The sequence below is a fragment of the Rana temporaria genome, chromosome 2 (assembly GCF_905171775.1).
Source record: "Rana temporaria chromosome 2, aRanTem1.1, whole genome shotgun sequence".
Classification (NCBI taxonomy): domain Eukaryota; kingdom Metazoa; phylum Chordata; class Amphibia; order Anura; family Ranidae; genus Rana; species Rana temporaria.
In genome coordinates this window covers 220,237,701-220,261,489 of record NC_053490.1, presented here as the reverse complement: position 1 = coordinate 220,261,489, position 23,789 = coordinate 220,237,701, and the positions used below count along the sequence as shown (strand labels likewise).

General features: G+C 43.4%; 1 protein-coding gene across 1 annotated transcript; it reads left to right on the top strand.

Moving 5' to 3' along the window:
- Positions 1–22,269: 22,269 nt before the first annotated feature.
- On the top strand, positions 22,270–23,220 carry LOC120928262 (protein ALP1-like). Its single transcript, XM_040339365.1, has one exon. The coding sequence runs from the start codon at positions 22,501–22,503 to the stop codon at positions 23,218–23,220; it is 720 nt and encodes a 239-aa protein (XP_040195299.1). The 5' UTR covers positions 22,270–22,500.
- The last annotated feature ends 569 nt before the right edge of the window (positions 23,221–23,789 follow it).

Here is a 23,789-nt window from a genome sequence, read left to right as displayed (position 1 = left end):
CGAGGGCGCGCCGGCAAATTTGCCCGGCGTAAGCGCGCGCAAGTTAAATGATCCCGCCGGGGGCGGGAATCATTTCAATTAGGCGCGCTCCCGCGCCGAGCGTACAGCGCATGCTCCGTCGGGAAACATTCCCGACGTGCATTGCGGCAAATGACGTCGCAAGGACGTCATTTGCTTCTAAGTGAACGTGAATGGCGTCCAGCGCCATTCACGTTTCACTTACGCAAACGCCGTGAAATTCAAATTTCACAGCGCGGGAAGGCTGGCTATACTTTAGCATTGGCTGCCCCTACTATTAGAAGGGGCAGCCTTGCGCTAAAAGTAGCCGTACGGAAACTCCGTACCTGGCTTGCGCGGGGCCCGCGCAAGCTTGTGAATCAGTGGTAGTATGCAATTTGCATACTACACGCTGATACACAATGGGAGCGCCCCCTAGCGGCCCCCGCAAGAATGCAGCCTAAAATCTGCGAGGCATAAGAGCCTTATGCCGCGCAGATTTTAGCCTGCAGTCGGTGTAACGAGGTTCCTGAATCAGGAGCACTCGTTACACCGGAGCAAGTAAGCACTTGCGCTGCGTAACCTATGGTTGCGCTGGCGCAAGTGCTTCTTGAATCTGGGCCATTGTTGTTAACTTTGATAAGCAAGAAATTAGCACACAGCATTTCATAGATGATACAAAGGCTTCTAGCACATCTGACCTTGGTTTATCAGAGACTGTTGGCCTAGCTGTACTTCTTTGTGTTACTTTGCCTCATTGCAACTTGTATTAAAACGGGGATTTGTCTTATTGCCTATTTAAATTCTGCACTGTATATGACCCTTTTTTTTAAACTGGTGCACTCAGAATCTGGTGCAGCTGTGCATGGTAGCCAATCAGCTTCTAACTTCGGCTTGTTAAATTAAGCTTTGGCAAAAAAAAACTGGAAGCTGATTGGTTTCTATTCAGAGCTGCACCAGATTTTGCACGCTCTAGTTTTAGTAAATAACCTCCAGTATGTGAATTGTGGGGTTCTGCAGTGTGTTATGCATTTACTCCACTGTACAGTGTGTTGCAACAGAATTAGCAGTCTCAGCTTCGTTCTAGTCCAATCCTCAGCAGGGTTATGTGGCCCACAGCCATCTTGCATTGCAATTGCTGAATTTGTCCCAGAGAATCAGTTCAGTTGTTATATGCTGCCCAAATAAACAACACAGTACTTCAGCGCATTGCCTTCCTAATTTAAGAGGCATTTCAGAAGCTTATTATAACACTAAGCTGAGGAGCTAACTGGTGCTAAAGGTTAAATACAAAACAATGGCGAAGACGAAGCAAGATTTTGCGAAACGCGTCGGGAGACTCCACTGCTGCCATGCACATTTGATCAAAGTGTTTTCCTTCCACTTTCATGTAAGTGTTTCCAACCATTATTAAACGCTCATTGCCTACAGTATTACGCTATGTGCTTCTTCTGTTTCACTCTTTTTCATCTCATCGGGTTTACGGTCTGACCGTCTGTGGGTCATTATCTTCAAGCATATACGTCTTCTCCATTTCACTGGTGGATTTGGTATCGTGTGCCTTAAGAAGATCTGGTCCTGCATTGATACATCCATTGAGCATATTCAGCCTTGTTGACCCTTTGAGCGTATGCTTATTTGGGTTCAACATTTTTGGTAAGCCTCTGTATAATTGGTGGCAGTTCCCTTCACAAGTGTGCATCACGTCCAAGTGTGAAAATATTGCATGTTTTTCTGATCTAGGAGTGATCCACCTAGTCCAGGGGTGCCCAACGTTTTGAAGGTTGAGGGCCACTTAAGTGACGTAGTAACCAGTCGCGGGCCACAATGAGCGAAGTGGGCAGATGACAGATCTGTGTCCAGTCTGCATATGCAAAGCAGACACAGACACAGCCCAATCTACTCTATGGGCTCTCTGATCCAATCAGATGGAAGGAGACAGATCCACTTCTGTTTTTTTTTAGCAAATCGGATTGGACGTAGGCAGGTGTAAATAGACAAAAGTTGGTTTACATCTGCCGCTTTATAGAGGTGAATGGAGGGTCTGATTGGGTTGGACCGTTCATGTGAAAGGGGCTTAAGGCTGCTTTTAAACTGAATGTCTGCAGTCTACCCACACCGTGGGTGCGGCGCAGCATACATGTGGTTTTCCCGCCAGGTTAGCTGCACTTTGCCAACGACGTCTATTATATCCTGCAGGTGTGGCGCACTTTCTGAAAAGCCGCTTGCTTCCTTTTCCCGCTGGCTTCATTTACAACACTGATGCTCTCGGATGGCAGGTCGGCAACCAGCCATCCCAGAGCAGGAGGTCGCGGGCCACATCAGAGGGCCCTGCGGGCCACATGTGGCCCCCGGGCCACTGGTTGGGCACCCCTGACCTAGTCGTACACAGCAACCAAGTTTCTTCCAATCTTCACATATGTTTGGACTTTTGTTATTGATTTAGCCAACACATCATTCACTTGGTGATCTATATATGGTTTATAATCTGTTTTTTGTTAGACACATAGGCCGCGATTCAGATACATTGGAGCATCTTTGAGCGGGCGTAATGCATCCCCTATGCGCTACGCCGACGTAACATTGAGAGGCAAGTACTGTATTCAGAAAGCACTTGCTTCCAAAGTTAGAAAGGCAGTGGGCGTGTTGTATTGTAATGAAGCGTGACCCCATGTAAATGCATGGCCGATCGAACGGCGCATGCTCAGAGTCACGTCGCAAATACTCCCTAAGATACGTCGGCTCAATGCTTTGTCGACGTGAACGTAGCATACGCACAGCCCCATTCACGTACGACTTACACAAACAACGTAAAATACGACGCTGTTCCGACGTTTCCGACGTCCATACCTTAACATGACTTACCCCTGCTTTATGAGGGGTAAAGTTACGCCGGATCGACGCCTTACGTAAACGGCGTAGCTAAATCCGACGGGCGCAAGTACGTTTCTGAATCGGCGTGTCTAGGTCATTTGCATATTCGACGCGTAAATCTACGGAAGCGCCCCCTAGCGGCCAGCGTAAATATGCACCCAAGATACGACGGTGTAAGAGACTTACGTCGGTCGTATCTTGGCCAAATTCAGGCGTAACTGCCTATATGAATCAGCGCATAGATACGACGGCGCTCATTTGGACTTACGACGGCGTATCTGGAGATACGCCGTCGTAAGTCCTTTCTGAATCCGGGCCATAGTTTTTAAACCCTAATCATCATCCAGCGCTACAATTTTGTTATGTTTTGTTGGTGCTAAAGGTTAAACTGTTAAATCAGTGAATTATTTTTCTGTTTGTAGTGCAGCGTAACCACTTGCTTACTGGGCACTTAAACCCCCCCTCCTGCAAAGACCAATTTTTAGCTTTCAGTGCTCTCACTCTCAATTGCGCAGTCATAAAACACTGTACCCAAATTAAATTGTTATCGTTTTTTCCCCCCCACAAATAGAGCTTTCTTTTGGTGGTATTTGATCGCCTCTGCGGTTTTAATTTTTTGTTATTTTTTTAAAAAAATAAAAAAAATATTAAAATTTGCAAACGGGTAATTTTTCTCCTTCATTGATGTACGCTGATGAGACTGAACTGATTGGCACAGATAGGCTGCACTAAGGAGCACCGATGGGCTCCACTGATGGGCACCGATAAGGTGACACTGGTGGCCACTGTTAGGCGGTACTGGTGGGCATTGATGGGCGGCACTGGTGGGCACTGAGAGGCAGCATTGGTGGGCACTGAGAGATGACACTGAGAGGTGGCACTGATGGGTGGCACTGAAGAGCGTTGATAGGTGGCACTGGTGGGCACTAAGAATTGGCATTAATAGGTGGCACTGATGGCTGGCAGTGATGGGCACTGATAGGTGGCAGTGATCGGCACTGATAGGTGGCAGTGATGGGCACTGATCAGCACTGGTAGGTGAGATTGATAGGCAGCACTGCTAGGTGGCACTGATGAGGCACTGATTGGCACCACTGGTGGGCATTGATAAGTGGCACTCGTAGGCATTGATAGGTGGCACTGTTTAGCACTGATGGTCACTGTGGGCACTGACAGGGGGCACTGTCAGGTGGTACTGGTGGGCACTGATGAGGCAGGTGTGCCTCTTTCACTGGGGACCGATGTCCCTTACACAAAAGCCAGAGATCGGATTTTTTTTCTCCTTGCCCTTTTAGCGTGAGGAGAAAATAAAAATGATTAACGAGCTTTGTTTACATTACGTGATCAGCTGTCATTGGCTGACAGCTGATCACGTGGTCAGGGGCCCCGGACCGACCCCTTACTCGGATCTGTGATCACCCGAGTCTCAGTGACACAGTGTGGGGGGAGTGTGCAAAGGGGAGGCCGTCTATTGACAGCCTCCCGGAAATTCAGGTCCTTGCTGTAGCCATCATTCGGCCTAGTGGTTAAGCTTACAGTTTAATACAAAAATTAAATATGAATTCAGCATTAAGCTGCTGGATTACAGAACTCCACCTATCTTGTTGCCCCTCCACATGCTTATATTGATTTTATTCCCAGCAATACAATGCTGTGTGTCTATTTTCTCCATTGCAGGTGGCGCTCTTCTGCAGCAGCACCGCAGCTGAAGAGGAAGTCAAGAGAACTGCAATTCCTCTATGGTTTCATGGGTCACTGGGGAGGCACCCAATGGATGCTGCCACCCAATGTGACTCCAGCAGCCATCTTGGGAAAGCCAAGCCTATTTAAGTAAAGTGTTGCGCTAGATAAATCGAAAAAGTGTCAAATTTAAATAGTCCAAAAGTCAGTCTCTCAGATGGACCATGTTCATCAAATTAGCAAACTCTGTGATTCAATTGTAGATAAAAAAAATGGATCCAAATCCCTCCATCAGGTGAGTTTGCGGCAACCAAGCCTCACTCTCACATTGAAGGAAGAACTCATTTTAAAAACAAACAAATATAGACGTGAGATGCAGCAGACTCACCCCAATCAAAATAGAGAGTCCCGTAAGGAGAAAAGAGGCACTTGATCAAATACCAATGCCCATATCTCATTTAAACTGTACATTACATATTACCAAATCAAATAGGCTGCACGTATGAATGTTCAGCTGCATCTTTAGATAAAAACATATTCAAAACCATTATTAAATTAAAAATAAAAGGAATATACATAAACGAAACAAAATTTAAAAAACATATGTTATGCTGCGCACACACGATCAGAAATTCCGACAAGAATACCGTGGATTTTTTTCCGACGGAATTTTGTCTCAAACCTGTGTTGCATACACATGGTCACACAAAATTCCGACCGTCAAGAACGCGGTGAAAAACAACACTACAACGAGCTGAGAAAAATTAAGTTAAATGATTCCAAGCATGCGTCTAATTGATTCCGAGCATGCGTGTTTTTTTGCGTGTCGGAATTGCATTCAGCTCTCAAATTTTTGCTGTCAGAAATTCCGACAGAAAAATTCCGATTGAGCCTACACACGGTCGGAATTTCCAAACAAAAGCTCACATCGAACTTTTCTTGTCGGAAATTCCGATCGTGTGTACGCGGCATTAGAGCCTATTTAAGGCCCTATAGCTTCCTGGTTTGGTGTTCTTTATAAGAGTTGGTAGAGTAGGGACAAATACCCCACATGTTAGGGACAGTACTAGAGGTAAGCACAGGCTTGCCACTCCTTGGACATCTTCCTGCTTGGGTACCAGATGGCCAGGTCACATTCCGCTCTCTTAACAGATGCTGTCAACTCAGCTGATACCTGTCATCTTTACATCTTTGGTAACTATGAGTGTACCCGGTTGGGTAGGCATGCCTCCGGGTTGTTGTGAGCTGTCATTGAATTACTTCAATACACGTTTTCTATTACTCCTGTCTATATGAGTTACTGTCGTCACACACGCTAAACCCTACCAACATGCTGCCTTGACTAGCAATAGTTCGCCCACCATGTGTATAGGAAAAGGTCTTTTGGGAGATGTAATCTTTGGGGTGTACCTATGTCAGTAGGAACTGGTGTAGTATACTCAGCTGAGCAGTGTCCCTGCAAGAATTTGACAGTTCTAGTGATGATGTCATATGAAGTAATAAAAGGTGTTACTTGCTACAAGGGGAAAATAAAAGCAAAATAAATGTATAAAAAGTAGGAGTAGGATGCAGTGGGATAAACTTGGGTCATACCTAGAGACCACTTTATAGTAAAGCTTCTCAATAATGATTACTTTTTTTGAATCCAAGAGTGGTAATGTACTGAAATCAGCTTAGAATTCAAGCAGATATTGTAATTACTATAACACACTCAAGAAATAACAAAAATGCTTTTAGGAAATACATTAAACATTATTCACAGTACTTATTCTTTAAAAAAACAAACAAAAAAAAAACATATTCACATTGGCCCAGATTCAAGAAGCACTTGCGCCCGCGCAACCATAGGTTACGCAGCGCAAGTGCTTACTTGCTCCGGTGTAACGAGTGCTCCTGATTCAGGAACCTCGTTACACCGACTGCAGGCTAAAATCTGCGCGGCATAAGGCTCTTTTGCCTCGCAGATTTTAGGCTGCATTCTTGCGGGGGACGCTAGGGGGCGCTCCCATTGTGTATCAGCGTGTAGTATGCAAATTGCATACTACCACTGATTCACAAGCTTGCGCGGGCCCCGCGCAAGCCAGGTACGGAGTTTCCGTACGGCTACTTTTAGCGCAAGGCTGCCCCTTCTAATAGTAGGGGCAGCCAATGCTAAAGTATAGCCGGCCTTCCCTCGCCGTGAAATTTGAATTTCACGGCGTTTGCGTAAGTGAAACGTGAATGGCGCTGGACGCCATTCACGTTCACTTAGAAGCAAATGACGTCCTTGCGACGTCATTTGCCGCAATGCACGTCGGGAAAGTTTCCCGACGGAGCATGCGCTGTACGCTCGGCGCGGGAGCGCACCTAATTTAAATGATTCCCGCCCCCGGCGGGATCATTTAACTTGCACGCGCTTACGCCGGGCAAATTTGCCGGCGCGCCCTCGCAATTCACGGAGCTACTGCTCCGTGAATCGAGGGCAGCGCAAAATATTTGCGGGGGCGCAGGGCAAAATCGTTGCCCTGCTCCCCCGCAAATATCGCGCAATTCTACTTGAATCTGGGCCAATAATAACAGAGGTGCTTAATGACTGTAAGATTTCATCTTCACCATACCTATTAAAACAAATACATGTGAGATCAGGATTTGAGAGCATACCACAATTGCCTCTGACTGGTGCCAAGTAGCTTACTAATACCTAGTGAATTCAAGGAACAAGAAATTAGAAGCGCATTTATTTTATGTATCCACACTAAATACTGGTAAAGTGGTTATTGCAGGATTTACAAACTGCCTGACAGGTATATTTTAAATGTGATGATTGGGGTATCAAAAAACTGCGCCCGAATGATAACCCACTACTGCGCCAGATGGAAAGAAGTTGAAGCGCCTAGCTGCTGCTTAAATAAGTAGTTTATATCTAGTTTATATTTTCATACATCTTGTATGTTTATTCAAATGTTTTTTTATTTAAATGGTTTAACTATTGTGATGTCAGAAATGTTCCACCCATGAATTATTGGATCATTTGTGATCAATAGTCACCATTAACCATTCATTCCTTGATTAAATTAAGTAGTATTTTTAATCTATATGCAGTCAGTTTGTGTACTTATACATATGCATGATACCCAATACTCGTATAATAGTGAGTATATGTATACATTGTGTTTTATGAATTGATTTAGTCTAGATTAGTTTATTAAAGATAATGTTAGTAGTGGTATTTGTATATCAGATCGAAGTTATAGTGCTAATTTTTATATTTGATTTTAAATATTGATTGTATTTTATATATAATTTTTTTAGTGTGTAATAACTGGGGATTGGTGGTCATGGGGACTCTCGAGAGACCGTCCCCTGATTTATGAGTAAATCCCCCTAGTTTTTGAAAAATTACTGTTACACTCACACAAAAAAAGTAATAATTATAATACTGATCTGCTAGTAAGGTCCTTCTTTAACAATTAGTAAACCTCTGTGTGATATGCCAATGTGCCATATGTACATTGCACTTCCGTCTGGGCTTTTGCTGCGATCAATTGTTTATTGGCTGCGACGTGCATGTGACCAGCTGGTCGCGTCCCCCGTTGCTAGGACAACGCGGCACCTTGACGATAGACAACACTCACTCATCATTTCCGGCAAGGTAACGTGTCACAAGAGATACGCAGCATGATTGGCTGCGCTCAGTGCTGCTGGACTGACAAGTGAGACGTCATACACAGCTCCCGCCCATAGATACGGCGATGCTTTCACCCTATTGGACGCGCCATTGCACGTGACCCGGTGACGTATTCGCTGCCAGATAGAGCGATACACACAAGCAGAGGATGGCGTCTCGTCACTCCCTGCTCTGATTCGCTGCTATATAACCCCAGGTATATATAAAAGAGGGAAGTGGGGATTTGGCCATACCCATGAATAAGACAGGAAGTCGAAACATGTCGGGGCGTGGCCTAATCCATGTTTGAAAAGGAAAGAGAGAAAAGAAGTTCCAAGTTACAACTAGGAGTGTTTGCAGCCATCTTTCAGCTGTTTTTGTGTTATCGAGTGAAGGAGTTATCATTTGAGGTGGTGTGCTGTGCCAAGGATTGCGGTGAGATCATTCGGTTAATCGAGGGTCCGCCGTGACCACTATTATCTACAGTTAAGGAGTTTGAAGTGTGCAGTGATCTGCTATCACACAAAGCTGTTTTTGTGATTCTGATTTGTGAGTGCAACTTTTGAAGGTTCATTTGAGTGTTTTAATAAACTGGTCTTACGTTTTTACACTATTGTGCATTTTTTCTCTTGTTTTGCATTATCACTTTGGAAACTTCTCGGAATTAACATTTGGATATATATTGGTGATACCCTGGAGATACTCTTATTACAAGCTCGTTAGCCAAACACGAGAGTGGGAGGCATATGATTGTGGTGAGTGTCCACTGTGAGGGGGATTGGAGCACTGAACACTGAGGTGTGGTGGAAGTCCTGGAAAGTGGATCAACTACTTTTGAAGTCACATGAATTTTCTTGTTTGAATACGTTACGTATTCTGTAGCGTCACGAACTTTTTCTCACACTTTTTTTCACTTACTTTGCATGTTTACAAGTTTATAAGTTATTTACTTAATATTGTGATATCTCATTGTACACTTGTGTTTGCATATTTAGATTTGAATATTAATTTATTCTCATAGCGCTGTGGTTTTATATTGACACTTTATGTACAAATATATTCCTTTATTTCACATACTATTTATTTAAGCAGCAGCTAGGCGCTTCAACTTCTTTCCATCTGGCGCAGTAGTGGGTTATCATTCGGGCGCAGTTTTTTGATACCCCAATCATCACATTTTCTATACTTTTTAACTACTAGCAGCCATGGAATCTATCAATTTTTTGATGAATAGGCAATTGAGTGCTGACACGATCTTCTCCACCAGTCAGGAAATGACAGACTGTGAGGAGGATTATCCAGGGATTTTAAAAACCCTGGAAATTTTATTAGAAAAACAAATTAAAGCCTGGTGGGATGTGTTTACATTCGAGCACTATAATAAGGAGGGACTGATTTTTAGGAGTTTAAGGTGGGAGGTGACTCCCCAGGATGGTCTCTATGAGACTAAATATATGGATGAATGGAAGAAATTCTTTAACAAAGTGGGGATGGAATTACAGGTGCTGGTCCTGAAAAGGAAACAGATAAAATTAAGTTTGATCAATGAAAAAATTAAAATCATACAAGTTAAATTAGCACCAATTAATGACTCTGCTATGATTAAAGAATTCAATACGAACATGAAGAAAAAATTGGAGAAGACTGATAGGGAGACACAGAAGAGAAAGGTTAAGAAATATAACCGAGACTCCGAGGATTTTAAAAATGACAAGATTTATGCTTGGCAAATTGCTGCCAGAGCTGAAAACGGTAATGATGAAGTGAAGCCTACACAAAAATTAAATACCGTTAGCCAGAAAAAGGATTCGATTAAACATACTACCAGTAAAGCCATACTGAGGAAAAATGAACATCTACTGCCTAATCAGAGACGGAATTCTGACTCACAGGCTTCTGGGAGTGGACAGTATGGCCCACAATTCGAATCACCTGCAGCACCTAGACGAGAGAGAGATGATTATCAATATGGTCATGGTCATCAATCACCTCGCCCTTATTACACACAGGGTGAACAGAACCATTGTCAGTATTATCCTCAACAAGAATATCAACAATGGTATGCACACCCAGCACCCAATTATTATCATCATCCACCGCAGCCTTTTTTAGGGCAGAGGGGGAGGGGGAGAGGAGTAACCCCGAAGAGACCCCCTCACAATGGTCACAACAAGGGGGGGGACAGGAATGGTTATCCATATCCTCACCCCAAGAATGGAGACTACCCCCAAAGAGAAGAAGGGGCTGTAGGGCCGGACGGAGAAAGCAATCCAAAGAAAAGACCGAGGAAAACCTAAGTACAGGGATCTTTAATTTAAGCAAAGTAGAGTTGAATTTGAAAGAATTGAACATACTTAATACTGGTCTAAAATGTGCACCAAGGAGAGTCATGAACAAGTTCAATTTGTACATTGACACTCATAAATTTATAAGGACTCTTAACATGAAAAAATACTTCTTGAGTCATCCGGCAGAATCATCTTATAAGAGTACTGCCGCCTCAGCACATATAGATAGCGGCCTAAAAAATAGATCCCTATTTAATCCCCAAAACCCGAATAATCATTACATCGAGGTCTTCAAGCATTTGGTGTTGAAGGATATTGATGAACTACCGCAAAAGAAGAAAGTGAACCCTGAATTTATAAAAGAAGGAATAAAAAGCCTTGAAAACAACAAGGAGATCATCATCCGCCCTGCAGATAAGGGAGGCGGAGTGGTCGTTATGGATAAAGAGTTTTATCTGAATCAATTGACTACACTGTTAAGCGACCCTGTGACCTACAGAAGATTGGGTTCAGACCCTACTGAGGACTACAAAGCGCAATTGGATGCTCTAGTTTGTTGGGGATACCGCACGCAGGCTCTTAATGCCAAAGAAAAGGCTTATTTAGCCCCCTCTGTATGCAGGACTCCAGTGATATACACGTTACCTAAGATTCATAAACACCCAACAGTCCCACCAGCCCGACCCATTGTAAATGGGATTGGCTCTGTGACTGCTAGGTTGGGAGAGTACTTAGATAAGTTTCTCCAGCCGAGTGTTCGTAATACTAGGGCGTTCCTAAAAGATACAACGGATTTATTAACATCTTTAGAGTTATTAAATATCAACCCTGGGTCCAACATCATATTGGTAACAGCGGACGTAGCGTCCCTTTATACTATAATCCAGCATGAGGACGCTGCGCTGGCATTAAACTGGGCATTGAGTAGGAGGGATGACATCCCTCATGTCCAAAAGAAATTTTTGGGCCAAGCTCTGGAGTTCTGCATGGCGCACAACTATTTTTGGTTCAATGGCTTTTTCTTCTCGCAACAGGTTGGCGTGGCTATGGGGGCTAAGTTTGCCCCCAGCCTCGCCAACCTGTTTATGGCGGAGTGGGAGGATAGACATATCTTCTGCAATCAGAGACAACAGCTCATCTTCTATCGCAGATTCATCGACGATCTCTTACTAATTTGGGAGGGATCGGAGGTGGATCTCAGATTGTTCCTGACAGATCTCAACAACAATAAGAATAACATCAAGCTTGAATACAATATTAGTATGAATTCAGTAGATTTTCTTGATGTCAACATTGAACATCTAAATGGGAAATTGAAGACGAAAGTACATTTCAAAACAACCGATCGTAACAGCTACTTGTCGATCCGGAGTGGACATCATCCGGCGTGGATAAGCAATATCCCGAAAGGACAGTTCCTAAGAGTAAGGAGAAACTGTACTGAGGAATCAGACTATTTAGAACAAGCAACTTTGTTGAAACAGAGATTTGTACAGAAGGGATACAATGAAGCTAAATTGAATAACATCATAAGAGAGGTAGCAGAAGTACCGAGGGAACAATGTTTAAAGAAGAGGGCATCTGTTGAGTCTAACAGCCAGCATCAATGGGGTTTTTTAACAGGCTTTCATTCCCAATACAAGGATGTTGAAACGATTTTTCGTAAACACTGGCACATCCTAGCCAGAGACACACATTTGGGTACTATAATACCGGATCATCCTCGGTTTATCTACCGAAAGGCACCAAATTTCGGAGATAAAGTTGTCCGGAAAATTCTGGACCCCCCAACTCCCTCCATTAAAATTGACTTGAAAGGTTTTTTTCCCTGTGGAAGGTGTATATGTTGTCGAACAGTCAAGATACACAACAGGGGAATATGTCAAGTAAGAGGAAGCGATGGTAGTCCGTTTGAGATCAAAGAATTTAGCACATGTAATTCCTCTTACGTGGTGTATCTATTATGGTGTCCATGCGGTCTACTTTATGTGGGGAGGACAAAGAGATTGCTTAGGGTGCGAATCGCTGAACATTTGGCGAACATTAAAAAGGGCTTTGAATATCATAGCGTCTCAATGCATTTTAAGAAAAGACACAAGCAGGATCCATCTTTGATTCAATTCTGTGGTATTGATGTGGTATATTTCGGGTGGAGGGGTTCAAATAGAATTAGGGACCTCTCACAACGCGAAACCCAGTGGATATACCTGCTTAGATGTCTTCAGCCTAGGGGTTTAAACATAGAGGTTGACCTCAATTGTTTTATTAACAACTCTTGACAGATTCAATTTCTCCAATTTTTTCTTTTCCTTTTTCGATCTTATTGTATAATTGTGTTATTGATATATGTTATAGGTGAACACTGACCTCAATATACAATGTGTCGTATAGATCGTATCTGGACTGTACCATATTACTGATATGCAGGACTATTAGCTAAATAGCATGGATGATACCAGTTAAACCCTTGTCTCTGCAATTGTCAGTATATGGTCAGGTATCTAGTTTATATTTTCATACATCTTGTATGTTTATTCAAATGTTTTTTTATTTAAATGGTTTAACTATTGTGATGTCAGAAATGTTCCACCCATGAATTATTGGATCATTTGTGATCAATAGTCACCATTAACCATTCATTCCTTGATTAAATTAAGTAGTATTTTTAATCTATATGCAGTCAGTTTGTGTACTTATACATATGCATGATACCCAATACTCGTATAATAGTGAGTATATGTATACATTGTGTTTTATGAATTGATTTAGTCTAGATTAGTTTATTAAAGATAATGTTAGTAGTGGTATTTGTATATCAGATCGAAGTTATAGTGCTAATTTTTATATTTGATTTTAAATATTGATTGTATTTTATATATAATTTTTTTAGTGTGTAATAACTGGGGATTGGTGGTCATGGGGACTCTCGAGAGACCGTCCCCTGATTTATGAGTAAATCCCCCTAGTTTTTGAAAAATTACTGTTACACTCACACAAAAAAAGTAATAATTATAATACTGATCTGCTAGTAAGGTCCTTCTTTAACAATTAGTAAACCTCTGTGTGATATGCCAATGTGCCATATGTACATTGCACTTCCGTCTGGGCTTTTGCTGCGATCAATTGTTTATTGGCTGCGACGTGCATGTGACCAGCTGGTCGCGTCCCCCGTTGCTAGGACAACGCGGCACCTTGACGATAGACAACACTCACTCATCATTTCCGGCAAGGTAACGTGTCACAAGAGATACGCAGCATGATTGGCTGCGCTCAGTGCTGCTGGACTGACAAGTGAGACGTCATACACAGCTCCCGCCCATAGATACGGCGATGCTTTCACCCTATTGGACGCGCCATTGCACGTGACCCGGTGACGTATTCGCTGCCAGATAGAGCGATACACACAAGCAGAGGATGGCGTCTCGTCACTCCCTGCTCTGATTCGCTGCTATATAACCCCAGGTATATATAAAAGAGGGAAGTGGGGATTTGGCCATACCCATGAATAAGACAGGAAGTCGAAACATGTCGGGGCGTGGCCTAATCCATGTTTGAAAAGGAAAGAGAGAAAAGAAGTTCCAAGTTACAACTAGGAGTGTTTGCAGCCATCTTTCAGCTGTTTTTGTGTTATCGAGTGAAGGAGTTATCATTTGAGGTGGTGTGCTGTGCCAAGGATTGCGGTGAGATCATTCGGTTAATCGAGGGTCCGCCGTGACCACTATTATCTACAGTTAAGGAGTTTGAAGTGTGCAGTGATCTGCTATCACACAAAGCTGTTTTTGTGATTCTGATTTGTGAGTGCAACTTTTGAAGGTTCATTTGAGTGTTTTAATAAACTGGTCTTACGTTTTTACACTATTGTGCATTTTTTCTCTTGTTTTGCATTATCACTTTGGAAACTTCTCGGAATTAACATTTGGATATATATTGGTGATACCCTGGAGATACTCTTATTACAAGCTCGTTAGCCAAACACGAGAGTGGGAGGCATATGATTGTGGTGAGTGTCCACTGTGAGGGGGATTGGAGCACTGAACACTGAGGTGTGGTGGAAGTCCTGGAAAGTGGATCAACTACTTTTGAAGTCACATGAATTTTCTTGTTTGAATACGTTACGTATTCTGTAGCGTCACGAACTTTTTCTCACACTTTTTTTCACTTACTTTGCATGTTTACAAGTTTATAAGTTATTTACTTAATATTGTGATATCTCATTGTACACTTGTGTTTGCATATTTAGATTTGAATATTAATTTATTCTCATAGCGCTGTGGTTTTATATTGACACTTTATGTACAAATATATTCCTTTATTTCACAGGTATATTTTAAAGCTTAAAGGAAAAGTCCAGCCTGGGCTCGTTTGGCTGGGCTTCTCCTATGGGTCACAGGAGTGCAATTCGTTTTGCACTCCTGTGACCTGTTTTCAGCAGAGAGCAGACTGAAGTTCGCTCTCTGTTGACATCCCAGGAATCAGTCCAGGCACCGCGTCATCACAATAATGGAAGTCGGGATCGGCCAGGTGCTGCTCCCAGCCCTTCCACAGCTCAGTGCTCTAGTGAGCGAGGAGGAGCAGAGAGGAGGGATGCTGATTGACAGTCAGCAGCTCTCTGTTTAGGAAGCTGTGAGAAATGAGCAATGGGCGATGTTCGATCTCTCGGTTCTCAGTGTAGGGGCGCCGGGGGAAAGATGCAGCATCGCATCCACCTAGGTAAGTATGATGGGGAAAAAAAACATACTTTTCTTTTAAGTTAAGCTAAAAAAACTTTTTTTTCTGCCCAGCTTTAGTTAAATTACTTACCTACAATAAAATATGTGCAGGCTTCTGGATTTTGTAGAAATCTTCACTGCAGGGATGCCCTGTCTACTTCCTGCTGCTGAACTTGGAGGTTAAATTTGATTAACTCACAGGATGCTGTCCCCCATTCACAGATCACGTTCCAGGTAGTGTAATCAATAAAATTACTTTTCTCAGTGGAGGAAAGGGCAGGAGGAGGTATGTCCCGATTGGATTATCCTTGGTGCAGCTAAGCCCAGAGACCCATAGCTGTTGTCCCCATGGCACCAGAAAATGGCACCAGGTGCAGAAAGAGAACAGGGCAGCTTTGCCTTGAAGTTTTCTACAAAATTGAGCAGTCTGCACATTGTGTGACATATTTCATTACAGGTGATGCTTTATTTTAGTTAAGTAAATATGACATTTGTCATATAAATATTTCAGATTTATAAATTATCCAGCAGGTGGAGCCTCTATGATTATGCCCCAAAAAGGGCAAAATGCATCTGAGGAGTTCTCTGCAGGTAGAGACCATGAGCTGAACCCATCTATTTTCCTTGTTTTGAAAAAAAAAAAAAACTATCAGATCAAAAATGTAGTTCTGTTAAAATGATATATAGTTATACTATTGTAGTTTCCCTTTAAGGAGTGTGTCAGTGTTCAAATACACTATACAGTTGCAATAAAAAGTATGTAAACCGTTTTGGAATGATATGGATTTCTGCACAAATTGGTCATAAAATGTGATCTGATCTTCCTCTAAGTCACAACAATAGACAATCACAGTCTGCCTAAACTAATAACACACAAAAAATTTAATGTTACCATGTTTTTATTGAACACACCATGTAAACATTCACAGTGCAGGTGGAAAACGTATATGAACCCCTAGACCAGTGGTTCTCAACCTGGGGGTCGGGGGCCCCCCTCAGGGGTCGAATGACTATTTGCCAGAGGTCACCAAATCCTGGGCTGTTCCTGAAGTGCGCACTGCTTTCCCAGCCTTTTCGTGACCACCCAGCATGGCTGTCCCTGGAATCTGTGGCCGGCCACCCAGCTGGGCTTGTCCTGGAGCCTGCGGCCCCCCACTCAGCCTCTTTGCTGCCGCCCATTTAGTTTATGGCATGACTAGGGGGCAAAGACTAGAGGTCAGCTGACTGGTGAGGAATGTGAAGTGGGAGGGGCTGGAGGATACCCTATATCCTGATTTTGGCATAGGAGTCACTTGGAGACACCACAGACCTGGAGACACAGTGAGTAACACTACCTGTGATTAGAGTTGCCATTAAAAGTCCCCACTACAGTTCTCAGATCAGTAGATGACCTTGATCAAGATCACCTAAGTTGGCTGATCAGAATACCCCCCAGCACTGCCATTGATCCCACCACACACCAGCACTGCCACTTATCCCATTCCCCCCACCAATGAGTAAGAAAAGGAAAAACAATAGAAAATACATGGAAGGGAGAGGAAAAGAGGGGGAGGAACAAAGAAAAAGGGGTAGAAAGAATAAGGAACTTGGCAAGAAAGAGGGATGGGGGGGGGGGCAAGAAATTAGGATAAAGAGAGATAAAAGACAAAGAAAGGAGAACAAAGAGTGGTACATCCTATAAAATACCATAAGGGATTTTAATACTGTACAAGTGGAAGGCACTCAGGGAGAGCTTTCCGTGGGTTAGGGCCGCAAATTACTTGTCTTGCCTTGGGTCCCGAAAAACTACGCTACAAAAATGTTACTGTTGGGGTCCCCACAACTTGGGAAATGTTATCAAGGGGTTCATGGCACTAGCAAGATTGAGAACCACTGCCCTAGACTAATGACATCTCCAAGAGCTAATTGGACTCCTGTTGGCTGACACCTCACTCCAATCAATGAGATGAGATGGGAGGTGTTGGTTACAGCTGCTCTGCCCTATAAAAAACACACACCAGTTCTGGGTTTGCTTTTCACAAGAAGCATTGCCTGATGTGAATGATGCCTCGCACAAAAGAGCTCTCAGAAGACCTACTATTAAGAATTTTTGACTTGCATAAAGCTGGAAAGGGTTATAAAAGTATCTCCAAAAGTCTTGCTGTTCATCAGTCCACGGTAAGACAAATTGTCTATAAATGGAGAAAGTTCAGCACTGCTGCTACTCTCCCTAGGAGTGGCCATCCTGTAAAGATGACTGCAAGAGCACAGCGCATACTGCTCAATGAGGTGAAGAAGAATCCTAGAGTGTCAGCTAAAGACTTAAAAAAGTTTCTGGCATATGCTAACATCCATGTTAGCGAATCTACGATACGTAAAAAAACACTAAACAAGAATGGATTTCACGGGAGGATACCACAGAGGAAGCCACTGCTGTCCAAAAAAAACATTGCTGCACGTTTACAGTTTGCACAAGAGCACCTGGATGTTCCACAGCAGTACAGGCAAAATATTCTGTTGACAGATGAAACCAAAGTTGAGTTGTTTGGAAGAAACACACAACACTATGTGTGGAGAAAAAGAGGCACAGCACACCAACATCAAAATCTCATCCCTACTGTGAAGTATGGTGGTGGGGGCATCATGGTTTGGGGCTGCTTTGCTGCGTCAGGGCCTGGACAGATTGCTATCATCGAAGGAAAAATGAATTCCCAAGTTTATCAAGACATTTTGCAGGAGAACTTAAGGCCATCTGTCCACCAGCTGAAGCTCAACAGAAGATGGGTGTTGCAACAGGACAACGACCCTAAGCATAGAAGTAAATCAACAACAGAATGGCTTAAACAGAAGAAAATACGCCTTCTGGAGTGGCCCAGTCAGAGTCCTGCCTCACCCCGATTGAGATGCTGTGGCATGACCACAAGAAAGCGATTCACACCAGACATCCCAAGAATATTGCTGAACTGAAACAGTTCTGTAAAGAGCAGTGGCGGCCCGTCCATAGAGGGCGCCCGGGCGCCGCCCCCCTCCCCCAATCAGTAAAAAAAAAAAAAAATCTAAAAAAAAAAAAAAAAAATGTTTATTTAAACATGTCCCTTTAAGGAATTTTTTTTTCCAAAAAAGGTACTTAGGTGCACTGTGTCCGAGCGCCGGGCGCTGGACACAGTGTTGTGTGGGTAGCGCCACGTCTGTGCAATCACGGGATTGCAGACGAGGCGCTACATTGGCAAAAAAAAATGCCTTTGTGGCGTTCTCCATCGCGCCACTTGCTTCAGGCGCGATGGACTGTCTTTCTATGGCTTGGGTGCACACTTTCTGTGTGCACCCGCACGTCTCTGTGCTAGTCCCGACGTCTCAGGAAGAACCGGAAGTGACGTCGGGACTCAGGAGCTGAGTGCGCCTCGAAGCTATCTGCCAGCATGCCTGCAGTAACAGGTATGAACCCCCTCCCTGCCTAATTAAAGTGTGTTTGACGTATGCAAGAGCCAGCAAACGGACCCCTTCCCGCACCCGACCTATAAAAAAAAAAAAAACTTTGGGCAAAAATACCGACCGTAGCGGCTGAAGACCCCCCCCCCCCCCACGCTTATTCAGATGATTCAGATGTTTTTTTGTCAATAGGTGGAAAGAGCAGCATTAACGGCACCACCCAAACCAGGCTTGTTAAAAAAAAAAAAGTATTTAACATTGTTTTTTTTTATTTAATTGGTGGAAATAGCCAAACCATCCCCCCCCCGCTTATTCATTCATTTCTTTTTGGACCTTATCCAATCCCCCCTCCCCTCCGGGCTTGTTAAAATGTTATTTTTTTTATTTATTTAATTGGTGGAAATAGCGGCAGGAAGGGAACCCATACTCCCCCCCCCCCCCGCGTATTCAATTGGTTTTTATATTTAATTGGTGGAAATAGCGACTTGGGACTGGAAAGTTGCAGGATAAGTTGGACCTGATCAGAACCGTTCATATCTGTGCAACTTCAAGTCACAGCGACTTCGAAGTAGTCCCTGCATTACTTTTGTCCCACTTTGATGTGACTTGAGGTCCGTAGACCTCCAGAACACACAGGCATTGCTTCAAGTCGCTGCAAAATCGCAGCAAAAAATTGTGGCAGAATCTTGCGACTTTCAGGCTAAAACAGTCTGAAAGTTTGATGCGACTTAAAGCAATGCCTGTGTATTCTGGAGGTCTATGGACCTCAAGTTGCATCAAAGTGCGACCAAAGTAATGCAGGGACTACTTTGAAGTCGCTGTGACTTGAAGTCGCACAGATATGGGGTACGACTTGTCATGCAACGTTGAATTCCCAAGTCGCAGGACAAGTAATGCAGTATGTCTTCAGTCTCTGGTAATCTTGTGCAGTATGTCCACAGTCTCTGATAATTTCGTGCAGTATGTGTGCAGTCTCTGGTCATCTCGTGCAGTATGTCCGCAGTCTCTGGTCATCTCGTGCAGTATGTCCACAGTCTCTGATCATCTCGTGCAGTATGTCCGCAGTCTCTGATAATCTTGTGCAGTATGTCCGCAGTCTCTGGTCATCTCGTGCAGTATGTCCGCAGTCTCTGATAATCTCGTGCAGTATGTCCGCAGTCTCTGGTAATCTCTTGCAGTATGTCCGCAGTCTCTGGTAATCTCGTGCAGTATGTCCGCAGTCTCTGGTAATCTCGTGCAGTATGTCCGCAGTCTCTGATAATCTCATGCCCATTTAGAGTCCTTCATAACTAACAGTGTAATTTTTTAGTTTGTTTGCGCCAATCTGTAAGCCTGCGCTATATACCATGATTTGTGATGCTGGGGCTATATACTCTGTGCTGTGATGCTGAGCTGTATACTCCTGACACTATGAGTGGAAGCAAGTGGAATACAGGGGACGGAGTGGGTGTATTCTATAGGGGGTGTGGCTTATGAGAAGTGGGAGGGACCAAATGTGGAGGGGCGGGGTCTTGCGCCCCCCCATCCTAAAATGTCACCAGCCGCCACTGGTAAAGAGGAATGGTCAAGAATTACTCCTGACCGTTGTGCACGTCTGATCTGCAACTACAGGAAATGTTTGGTTGAAGTTATTGTGCCAAAGGAGGTTCAACCAGTTATTAAATCCAAGGGTTCACATACTTTTTACACCTGCACTGTGAATTTTTACATGTTGTGTTCAATAAAAACATGGTAACATTTAATTCTTTGTGTGTTATTAGTTTAAGCAGACTGTGATTGTCTATTGTTGTGGCTTAGATGAAGATCTGATCACATTTTATGACCAATTTGTACAGAAATCCATATCATTCACATACTTTTTATTGCAACTGTATTTTGATCTAGCACTGTTGTTTTCCCTGAAGTCATTTCAAATTTTGTCTCTGAGAAGTCTTTTATTTACAGTGCTACAGTGTTTTATTATCTTAGAAAAATGTTTTGTTACGGAGCCCTTAATATCTGTGTAAGATTTATAGAAAGATTCCCTGAATCTTTTTTAACATATCTGAAAACTTTTTGTCTTGCAATAAGTTAAACAAACATTAAAGAAGTACGACACTTTAATGTAAGGCCTCATTCACACTGGTACCATCAGTTTAGCCACGTTAAAAACGTATCCGTTTTTTCATCCGTCATCCATTCCGTTAATATCCGTTTACTTCCGTCTATTGATCCGTTTACGTCCGTTGTCATCCGTCTTCCGTTCCATTTACATCCGCAAATGTATCAGTTTTCAGCCGTTTTTGCGTCCGTTTTCATCAGTTTACAGACATTTCTGTGGCTTTGATGACAGTACCCAGAAAGCATTGCTCCTCCCATGCTGCATTGCAGTTTTCAGTGAGTGACTTGTCCTTGCTGTGTCCTTCTTTTGTCCTGTTGTGTACTATCTGCACTGTGCGATGGATTCCTACAATTTTTGGGACATTATGACATTGTTTGTCGTATTTGCCAATTCGAGGAGAATGGAGAGCAAGAAAAAGCAGATTGTGGCTAGGAGACGTCGATTCTGGACCCACCCCATACTACTGAAGCGGCCTTCTGAAGGTTATGTGGCTCTGCACTATGCTCATCTCCGACAGTATCCCACTAAGTTTTTCAAATTTACCAGGGATGACCGTAGCCACATTTGACTACTTACTGGACCAGCTGCACCCACGACTGCAGCGTAGACATACATACATGATAAGGTGTGTATCTGCAGAAGAACGTCTCTTGGTGACCTTGAGGTAAGAAGTCCTACATTTCAAATGTCTTTTTTTTTGTTGGTCTGCTGCAGGGATTGGCAACTTCCGCTCTCCAGCTGTGGTGAAACTACAAGTCCCATTGCAAGACCTTGACAATCATAGGGCTGACTCCTAGAGGCAGAGGCATGATGGGATATGTATTTTCAAAACAGCTGGAGTGCCGAGGTTGCCTACCCCTGGTCTACTGTGTGTGTGTGTTTATATACAGTGGGCAATACGCCGTCGTAACTCTGAATCTACGCCGCTGTAAATTTAAGCGTATTCTGGAAACCAGATACGCTTAAATTAGGCTAAGATACGAGCGGCGTAAGTCTCCTACGCCGTCGTATCTTAGGGTGCATATTTACGCTGGCTGCTAGGTGGCGCTTCCGTCGATTTCAGCGTAGAATATGCAAATGAGCTGGATACGCCGATTCATAAACGTACGCGCGCCCTGTGGATTTTTTTACGTCGTTTGCGTAAGGCTTTTTCCGGCGTAACGTTACTCCTGCTATATGAGGCATAGCCAATGTTAAGTATGGATGTCGTTCCCGCGTTGAATTTTAAAATGTTTACGTCGTTTGCGTAAGTCGTTCGCGAATAGGGCTTTGCGTAAATTACGTTCACGTCGAAAGCATTGACTATTTGCGACGTGATTAGGAGCATGCGCACTGGGATACGTTCACAGCCGGCGCATGCGCCGTTCGTGAGAAACATCATTTACATGGGGTCATGTTTTATTTACATAAAACACGCCCACCCCTTGACAATTTGAATTCGGCGCGCTTACGCCGGCAGATTTACGCCGCCGCAACTTACGGAGCAAGTGCTTTGTGAATACTGCACATGCCTCTCTAAATTGCGGCGGCGTAGCGTAAATTACATACGCTACGCCCGCACAAATTTACGTCCCCCTACCTGAATCTAGCCCAGTATGTATAGATACTAAATATTGTATTGATTTATGTGCCAGTACTTAAATAAAGCTAAAAAGATGGTCTTTTTTTCCTAGGTTTCTTGCAACTGGTCAGTCCTATGCCTCTCTAAACCATTACTTTTTATTGGGTATTTCTACAATTTCAGAGATAGTGCATGATACATGCCTTGCCATATGGGAAGAGCTGTGTCCAGCAGTGATGCCATTACCAGATGGCAACATGTGGCGAAGAATAGCCGATGGATTTTGGGATCGGGCAAACTTTCCAAATTGTATCGGAGCTCTTGATGGAAAGCATATCCGTATCCAAAAGCCTCCACATTCTGGGTCCAGATTCCAGAACTATAAAAAATATTTTTCATTGGTCCTCTTGGCTATCTGTGACAGCAATTATAAATGTATCGCTGTGGACATTGGGGCATATGGCAGCAGTTCTGATTCCAGAGTGTTCCGTGAGTCTGTAATGGGTAGAAGACTGCGACAAGGCCGATTTAACTTACCATCTGATCAGCCTCTGCCTGGAACTGAAGGACCCGACCTGCCTTTTGTGCTTGTTGCCGATGAGGCCTTTGCACTTTCTCACTATCTGCTTAGGCCTTATGCCAGAAATAATCTGGACAACAAGAAGAGGATCTTCAATTATCGCCTGAGCCGCGCAAGACGCCTCATTGAATGTTCGTTTGGCATATTGTCCAGTAAATGGCGTGTTTTCCAAACCCCCTTGCAACTCAGTCTTGAGAATGCAGAGTTGGTAATCCAGGCCTGCATAACATTGTCAGGGATAAGGAGGGTATCCACGTTGAGGAAGAGGAAGAGTTCCATGGCAATATCAATGTATTTGAAGAATGCAGTGCAAATTTCATTAATTGTACAAATATGTCCAATACCATATGAAAATAACTTGTTTGGTATATTCTGAAAGCAGAAAAAGCAAAAAAAAAAACAAAAAAAACACATGATATGTTCAAAACGGTTTTTATTATTATGCATAGCCTGTTTGAAATAACGTTTTTTTTTTTACTTAACTTTTTTTTTATTTGTAAAAACTTTGACAAAGTTTTACCAAAGCATAACATATGCAAACTTTCACAAAAAATTATGTCACTGTCTCACTATCTTTCACTGTCTCACTATCTTTCACTGTCTCACTATCTCTCACTGTCTCACTATCTCTCACTGTCTCACTATCTCTCACTGTCTCTCTCTGTCTCACTGTCTCTCTCTGTCTCACTCTGTCTCTCTCTGTCTCTCTCTGTCTCACTCTGTCTCTCACTGTCTCTCTCTGTCTCACTGTCTCTCTCTGTCTCACTGTCTCTGTGTCTCTCTGTCTCTCTCTGTCTCTCTCTGTCTCTCTCTGTCTCTCTGTCTCTCTCTGTCTCACTGTCTCGGTGTCTCTCTGTCTCTCTCTGTCTCTCTCTGTCTCTCTGTCTCTCTCTGTCTCTCTGTCTCTCTCTGTCTCTCTGTCTCTCTCTGTCTCACTCTGTCTCT